The sequence below is a fragment of the Glycine soja genome, chromosome 15, assembly GCF_004193775.1.
Source record: "Glycine soja cultivar W05 chromosome 15, ASM419377v2, whole genome shotgun sequence".
In the NCBI taxonomy this organism is placed as follows: domain Eukaryota; kingdom Viridiplantae; phylum Streptophyta; class Magnoliopsida; order Fabales; family Fabaceae; genus Glycine; species Glycine soja.
In genome coordinates this window covers 38,737,203-38,746,613 of record NC_041016.1, presented here as the reverse complement: position 1 = coordinate 38,746,613, position 9,411 = coordinate 38,737,203, and the positions used below count along the sequence as shown (strand labels likewise).

General features: G+C 36.4%; 1 protein-coding gene across 2 annotated transcripts in view; it reads left to right on the top strand.

Moving 5' to 3' along the window:
- The first annotated feature begins 7,869 nt into the window (after positions 1-7,869).
- Positions 7,870-9,411, top strand: part of LOC114386691 (protein FORGETTER 1-like) — a 41,184-nt gene continuing 39,642 nt past the window's right edge. Inside the window, exon 1 of one of the 2 annotated variants that reach the window (XR_003661145.1) lies at positions 7,870-8,474. Coding sequence is in view for 1 of the 2 variants with exons in the window: in XM_028346728.1 (XP_028202529.1) it covers positions 8,031-8,474 (444 nt within the window). In the remaining variant the exon portion in view is untranslated. The remainder of the gene's footprint in view (positions 8,475-9,411) is intronic. The other variant, XM_028346728.1, reaches the window with a different exon arrangement.

Genomic DNA, 9,411 nt, shown 5'->3' with positions numbered 1-9,411 from the left:
TAATAAAGGATCTTGTGCAAAGGGTGGATTGATTAAGTATTGATTGGGTTCGATTTATGAAAAGTTTTGTGATACGATCTGTACAAAAGAAATTTTTTTGTGACTCTGGTTTTAGAAATTCGTTTTGTTTTGAAAACCAATTCACCCCTGCCCTCTTGGTTTGTTGAGTACCATCATCTTTTTCATAGGTGTTGGACAACAACTTTCTAGTTTTATTACATAGATCACACAACACAGAAAAACCGACAATTGAACATATAGAAATTATATTATAATTCAAAGATCAATCATTTCTAATGTAATCAATAAGCATTATCATATCATGACAAAACAATGTTAAAATCATAAATTTCATTCATAAAGCTCTCACTTCAATTCAATTCATAAAGCATAAAAATAATCACTTCATTAACTAGTTTTCAATTACCAATGTCCCACAATTTGTCACTTATCTTAGTGGAAAATTATGTAACTTCTCTGTATAAATAAACATAATTTAAATCTATTAAATATCCTATGAATGTAGTTTAAAGAATGGCATTACAATGCTCAAGCAAAATTCCAAAAAATTCACAACAATTAAAAAAGTAACAAATACTCTAATTTATCACAATTCAATGCCCTCTTCTTGCAAAGTAACTTTCCTATTCATTTCTCTATGAAGTTTTGTAAACTTTATCAATATAAAAAGCTCTAAGTGTCTAGTTTCGGAAACGGTATCACCCATCATCAGAAGTTAACCACACACTAAGAACTACAGGTATATGAGTGACCCCAAATTTTAAATCTTATTAAGTCTAGTTTATAGAGGTGTCATCCAAATTCTCATAGCATCTCTACATCAATACTAGTTTCCAAAACAAGGAGTAAATGTTGAAACAAAACATCCAGCAAAAGGGTCAACGTATTTTATATGGATTCATATAATTTCATAATACAAATTTACTTTCATCACAAAAGGTATCAATCAGATGTAGTAATCAATTTTATATGCATAAATTTCAACAACAAACAACATAGCAATTCAATTTCTAAACGCACCAAAAATCTCAATGACGCCATACATAGAGTCCAACTTCACAACAACATAAATAGCATGAAAGTAAAGTAGAACCTCCCCCCCCCCCCCTCCTATATGTCTTTGGTGTTCAAGAAAATGCTTAGAATGAAGAGTAGAGAGCACTTTACTTCCAACCAAACATTGCACTTAAGCATATGATATGATTGGTAAGGGAAAATAAGAAGTTGGTCTTAGAAATGGAAAGAGATGATGGAAATGACAAGGTTTCCATGGGATTTACCTACAAAAGCTTCACAATTTGCCTTCAATGAACCCTACTTAGCCTCCAAGCTAGAAAGAAAATGGCATGCAACCCTAGGTAGTCCTAAGGTTGTTGTTGCCTCTTATATTGACCCGGTCGAGGTAGTGGGTCAGTGCTCCAACCGGTGGGCCAGTAATTGGCCCAGTTTGACCCGATATATATTAAAAATTCAAAATTATATATTATCTATTATATATAAGTATATAACTAACATTATTTGTGTAAGATAAGTCCATTCATACACCAAAATCCAAAATAACAATTGATAATAATGAGGCATCAAAACAGCATCATAGAAGTGGTGTATTTTTTTTATAAAACCAACCGGGTCAGATCGGTCCAACCGGGATTTGGTGACCTAATCGACCGGGTTTGGCCAGGTCATCCTGGGTCAATTGTGTGACCAATACAATAGTGGAACTAGCCTAATTAGACCAATGGGTCTCGGTTGGACCGGCCAGGTTGAACCAGATTTCACAACTATGCTTGGGTTGACTATAGTTGACTTTATTTTTTTTAATTAGAAAAAGAGTCTTTTTTCGTAATTTTATTGATTCTCCCTTTCATTCTAGTTTTATTAATTTAATTCATTCTTTCTCTATATTATTACTATTATTTTTAATAGTAATATTATAAAATTCCTAATATTGAAAGTTTTGGGATGTTAAAACAAGGCTCTCATCAAACATGGATATGTCTTATATTTGCTAGAGATGCCAAGTCGACTTAGTGAAATCTATCACATGTACAACTCAGCACCACACCATAAGGAACATCAAGCCAACTAGCAGCCTTTGGGTACCACTCTATAGTCATCCACGTCCTCTTAGGACTGACACCACACACAACTCTCCACATCATGGTTGTCCCTTAACATGTTCTTATGGGGTTCCTCTATCAATGATTCATACCATGACAATTAGGTGACACTATAGCACATAAGCATGAAGCCCCACCTTAATCTCCAAATTTAATTAACCTGAAGACCCATGTCTTCAACACAACATCATTATTGTCTTGCCAACCTAGCCTCATCCCTTAAAGCTCAACTTCTTCTCACAATTAGAAACTCCATACAACTTACTTTACAACTCATTTTCATAGCTAGTTTTCACAGGTTACTTGTATTTTCTCGAAATAAGTGTCATCTCTATGTGCAACATCACATACACAAGTTTCACAACTAGTTTTCACTGTTTACTTGCATCTCTACATGCAACATCACATACACAAGTTTCACAACTCACATGCATTTCCATAAAATGTGTCATCTCTATGTGTGACATCTCATACACAACTTTCATAGTTCACTTGCATTTCCTTAAAATACGTGTCATCTCTATGTGCAAAATCACATACACAACTTTCAATTTACTTGCATTTTCTTGAAATGCACATGTCTCTACATGTGACATCACCAACATAGCACATCCACGATGATCATCAATCAACAAGAGAGAAGATAACACATTCCTTTTTCCTTTTTAAAGTCACAAACAATGTGACCATTCAAGAAAAATACTAGATTTCACACAACAACTGCCCCGAGCACCACAATACCCTTCATGAACTTAGTTCATATTCTCATCGCCTTGAGTCCATAATCTTCATTCTCCAAGCAAAGGTTCTATTGGTCATTCTAAGTCCAACTTGAGAGTAATGTCCACGTATGCCTAGGTGCCTAAATTCTACTAAGTCCATATAATTATGAAATTGCACATTTTTTTAAGTGTTCATTTATTGCTTATTACACTAAATCTATTTATAATATATAAAAGTTGAGCTTCTTACTATTACACTCAACACAATTGATGATTTGGAGGAAGGAGAATGATGAGAATCCTAAAACTGTCCAAATACAGGGACCTATGACTAGGAGTAGGACCAAACAGTCAGTGGATACCCTCCAACAAATGGTAGCAAACATACGTAACAAGGCCCAAGTGGAGAAGGATGAAGGCCTAGAGGCAGAGGCACTACTAAGAATATTAATTGTTGTTGAAGGCCCAAACTAATTTGAAGGCCCATGCCAAATATGTTTTTTTTATATTTATATTTTTTTTTCGTTGTCATTTTGGCCCAAACTAATTTGAAGGCCCATGTCTATTTCTATTTTTTGTTTAGATACAACATATGTATTGATTTCATTTTCAATAGAAGGACTTTTGTCATTTTGCGAATATTTTGTAAGAGCTTCTCTTTGGGTTCCTTGTTGAACCAATCTCAAACTTATCAAGGTAATCCTTGTGGCATCTACCCTGACTTATCTTCCCTCTCTAGAAGTGGTGTCATCCAAACTCTATCACCTGTATCAATCGAGGTTTGCCTGTGTCAGAAAGGCATCTTGATGTGATCCTTACTAGGAGTGAATCGCTTGATACAGGTCATGAAATTTGGAGGATGCCACTTCTAGAGAGGGAAGATAAGTCAGGATAGACGCCACAAGGATTATCTTGAAAAGTCTGAGATTGGTTCAATAAGGAACCCAGAGAGAAGCTCTCACAAAATATTCGCAAAATGCCAAAAGTGTAACGACCCGCCTCGTCGCTATGATATCACCACTCTAAACCGCGAGAAATTTCAATTTTTAAATGAAAACTCCATTAATTTGCTTATGAAAAATGAAAGTAAATTATTTTTTTTCTCGACATACATTCACCAAACAACGCACCATTTACTCAAGTGAATATATATATATATATATATATATATATATATATATATATATATATAGGAATTGTGACTCAATACACATTATACACATAATGGAAAGTAAATTTGTTCATACATATAATTAAATTCGTGATTTACATATTCAAATCAACAAAAAGAATTACGGAACCAGCTATGGAGGAGTTGATTAACAAAACACAACTCTCTCTCAAAATAATCCCAACGTCATCACGTTGGCTCAACGACTCCACAAAAGAATCTCACTTCTCATCCTCTGCTGCTGTCATTCTACTCTCACAAACAAAGGTTCGCGATCATCACAGGTACCAACCACACGGTACAAAAATTACGAGGGGTGAGTTTATTATAAAAGAAATTAATACAAAAATCAAATAACCACAGTAAGAAAACATTAAAAAATATCATAAGCTTACACAAACATTCACTAGTCCAACACACACTTAACAAATAGTCATCATCAATCCATAGTTCCAATCAATCATGCTCAGTATGATGCATGCACCTGACCTCAACTCTCAAATGCAATGTGGTACTATCCCTGAGGAAATAGCCTAAGTGTGTCCACACGACACTCTCACTTAGGAAAACTAGGCAGTAAGTGTTGAGGTCACCCTGTTGAGGACAGGCAACTCCCCCACCCCATGATGATCAACTTGAGTCTCAAGGGAGTCCGAAACCGAGTGACATACCCCCTAGTAAAAGTATTCCTCCTCACAAGAAACCACAAGTACTTACTGACAAAGTTTATACTATTTCCATGTCATATGAAGTATGAAACATGGGCACCATCAAGTGCACTGACCATGGATGAATTAAAGATTCTAAGTCATCCCCTCCAAAGATGCTTAAAACTCTTTAACCACTCTATTTTCCCCCACCAGGGACATCCGACAAGGTCACTGCACCCCCCATGAACATACACAACATACAACTTATGAAACATGGGCACCATCAAGTGCACTGACCATGGATGAATTAAAGATTCTAAGCTATCCCCTCCAGAGATGCTTAAAACTCTTTAATCACACTATTTTCCCCCACCAGGGACATCCGACAAGGTCACTACACCCCCTATGAACATACACAACAAACAACGTATGAAACATGACCGTGGATAATTAAAGATTCTAAGTCATCCCCCTCCAAAGATGCTTAAAACTCTTTAACCACTCTATTTCCCACCAGGGATATCCAACAAGGTCACTGCACCCCCCCCCCATGAACATACACAACATAACATCATCAACATTTCATCTCAATATCATTCTCAACATCAACATCATCTCATCTCAATGGCATTATCAACAACAACAACATTATCTCATATTAACATAATCATCAATAACAACATCAGCTCATATAGACATAATCATCAATAACAACATCATCTCATATCATTATCATCATAAACATCAACATCACCTCATATCAATTAATGTCATAAATAGAAATATCATTAGTAAGTCACACTCCGCATATACATATACAATTCATGCTTGAGATTCACACTCCCCAGGTCTTCAAACCACACAAATCTAATAGTAATGTTATTAATAAATAATAGATATGTCACATCCCATTACTCAAAAATATTGTTTTCTTGAAAACCAACATGCAACAGGGACAATCATATATCCCCATAGTTAGGTTCCTTGACCCCAACTATGGCATTAAAAGTTGTAAACTATAATAAACCCCACTCACCTATTATGAGCTCTCCTTCAGTTCCTCTTTACGTCGCTCAGAGGCCTCTCTCTCATTTACGCCCATCAGTCCAAATGTAAGATTCTATATGCCAAATTGAAGGAAATTTAATATAGATTTCAGAAACAAGGTAATGACAACATTCGGGGTCAAATACACCTGTCAAAACATAAAAGGGCTAAGGAGTGTTTTGGATTCTACAAAAAGGAAACATCATTTTGAAATTCCGATCACGTCAATGTGATTGGGGTTCAGTGAAGGTCACAAAAATAACATCAATGTTGTAAAAAGATAACTTTTACAATGTCTCATTCTCTAGGGTTTTTCAAAGGAAGTGTAAAACACCCTATTACAGTACCCAACACACAGGAGACACTAAGAGGAACTCAAACTAACTAGGAGAAGGGTTTAGAAATCAAGATTACCTCGGAGAAGCTATGAAATGGAAGATTGGAGGATTTTCTCTAATGAATCCTTGAGGAGGATTCTAAGGATTCCGCTCCGATTAAAGTGTTCCTCTTGGTGTGGGGTTCAATGGCAAGCAATGGTGGCTCGTGGCGGCCACTGATGGTCGTGGGTGGTGGAAAAATGAGGTTTTAGGGTTTGGGTGGCGTTTTGGAGAAGAGGAGAGTGAAAAATCGTATTTTTCATGTTGAGGAACGTATTTATAATCTGCAAATCTCGCTTAACGAGCTCATCTCGCTAAGCTGGAGTCCACTTTTCACGCTTAGCGCGAGAATTTGGGCTTATCGCAACTTCCTCTACACTAGGGCTTGCTTAGCGGGCCAAATCTCACTCAGCGCAATTCCCTCTCGAGTTGGAATTGCGCTTAATGCGCCCTTCTCGCTTAGCGAGACACCAAAAGTTTTATTTTCAAATTTCCAACAGATAGACTGTGGAAATATGTCTTAGGAAGCTCCAGGAAAAATTTGAAGACGATCCAACGGTTAACGAATTCAGGATCGCGATTTTAGTGGAATAGGTTTAGGTAAAATTTAAAATGTCATAATTTCAATTTAGTTCAATAAAACTCCACATAACTCAACATCCACATCAAGAAATTCACACATGACTAATTCAAGTCATACCTCAACTCATTCAAGTCAACTATATAGTCAAATAACATGATAAATATAATTAAACATCGATTTATAAATAGTAATATTTCAGGGTGTTACAAAAAGTCTCTCTATTGAAAACAAGTTCAATACATATAGTGTATCTGAGGTGTTAAAACAAAAAATATTCAAATAGATAATGTGACCTTATAGATAATTAATTACCTGTCAATAGATAAGATATTCAAATATATTTAAATATTAGTAGGTTAGAGATAACCTTTTTGTTGGGCCCGACTGCTAAGGGTCAGATGTCTAGAGGGTGAACACGTGTCTTTGAGTGCCATGTAGGATGCTACATGTGTGTGGGTTTGGACAGTACATGAGATATTCAAAATTAGTTGTTATTGATATTGAAATTTATAGAGAAAGTCATAATATCATTGATAAATAATTTATAATCATCCATAATTATTAAAAAAATATATTCGACAACTCTCTTCTTATCTTTTTCTTCCTTTTATATTTTGTATAACTTATTTATCCATCTTCTTTTTTCTTTTTTTGATAAAAATTTATAGTCACTAATTTCTTAGGAATACATTATCTTTTTTTTTTCAAATTTCTTTTGATGTGTTATATAATTTTTTATTATCAAATTTTATAGTTTTTAATTTCTTTGAGTATATTATTATATTTTTTTTCTATTGACCATATAAATATAGTAAAATTTGGATAAGTTCGTAATATTATATGAGTTTGGAAGAATTTATGTTCAGATTCATATAATCTGTAAAATTCTTTTGAACCAATGACAACTAGGTATCATAAATATAATTAGTTTTTGATCTAATGAATTAGAGGGATTAAAAGACGAACACCATCTGAGCAAGGACAAAAAAATGTTACAAGATCTAAAACACTAGTTTTATCTTATGATACTTTCTTAATTCATACCTTATCATAATTTTGCTCTCATATTGTGTATAAATAGTAAATACAAAATTCTCTCACGTGAGTGTCACGTGCTCATTTCCCAGCTCGAAAAAAGTGAGCCAAGCTTCCCTAAAAACCACACTCCCCGATAATAAGAAATCCTTTTGGGCTCATTCCCTCACACGCCAACGACATCTCAAATCAAAACAAAAGGCGAAGAGAGAGCAGAGGAGGAAGAAAAAAACCTTCTCTGCCCGCCAAACGCAATTTTCCCCCAAAAAGAAAGAAAAAACCCTTTCGCGCTCTCTTTTCCGAGATGACACAACCATCTCCTCCTCCGCCGCTGGCACCACCACCACCGTCGACTCCACCACCTCCTCAGCCGGCCGAGAGCGTCCGCGTTCGCTGTGCCGGCTGCCGCATGATCCTTTCTGTGGCTCCCGGCCTCACCGAATTCGCGTGCCCTACCTGCCGAATGCCGCAGATGCTTCCGCCGGAGCTCATGCCCAAGGCGGTGGCGGGCAACAACGCGGCAGCGCCGCTTCCTCCTCCTCCGTCCGCTCCGGCATCGCAGCTGTCGCAGGCTCCGGCGCACGGCATTGATCCCACTAAGATCCAGCTTCCCTGCGCCTCGTGCAAGGCCATCCTCAACGTCCCTCACGGCCTCGCGCGCTTTGCTTGCCCTCAGTGCGGGGTTGACCTCGCCGTGGATGTTTCCAAAGTCAAGCATTTCTTCCCCGTTCAGGAAGAAGTTAATGAGGTTTGTTCTCCGTTCCTTTCTCTATTATTCTCTTTGGAGGAAGTGAATTTCAGTAATTTTGAAGTGGTGAAGGGAAATTGTGCCTGGTTCACTGTGTAGGGTGATTTTAGGTTACGGTAGGGTTTCTGTTTGTACTTTAGTTCGTCATGATAGATGTGAAGACATACAATATAAAGTGCGATCGTGATTGTGGTTGATATTAGAATTTCTGTGTAGTGTGATTTTAGGTTACTATGGGATTTCTATGTGTACTTTAGTTCGTCTTGATTGATATTGGTGACATACAATATAAAGTGTGCTTGTGACTGTGGTTGATATTATAATGTTACTGTGTAGTGTGATTTTAGGTTTCATTTGGATTCCTATGTAGGTTGATTCGTCTTGATATGATAATTTTGCTGATGAAAATGAACAGCCATTATGAAGGAGGTAGAATATGCTAGATTGTTGGTTGATGAGGTAAAGCTGTTAGCAAGGATGAACGTGAATTTCAAAAAGGAAGTAGAATGTGCTTGATAGTTGATAAGGTAAAGATGTTAGTAAGTATGAACAAGCATTATAAAATGGAAGTAGGATATGCTTGATGGTTGATAAAGTAAAGATGTTAATAAGGATGAACCAGTATTACAAAGAGGAAGTAGGGTGCGTTATTTTATTTGAGGTGGAAAAAAGTGGTTTGTTAATGAGAGAAATGGGAAGTACTGCTGTTGGGAATGAGTTGAGTTGTTAAGGTACTTAATGTGTCCTGTGTTTCTATATTTTTGGTTTATTTGCCTCTTTGGTCCATCTCATGCACAGAATCTTGTCATTATTTTAGGGTGAAGATGTTTAGTGTTAGTAGTGCCTTGGTGGGTGCTGAACTGATATTAATAGAAGTTTCATGCGTTGTAGACTTGGAATTAGAGTTATTCCGCAAAGAAGTAATATTGTTTAAGGG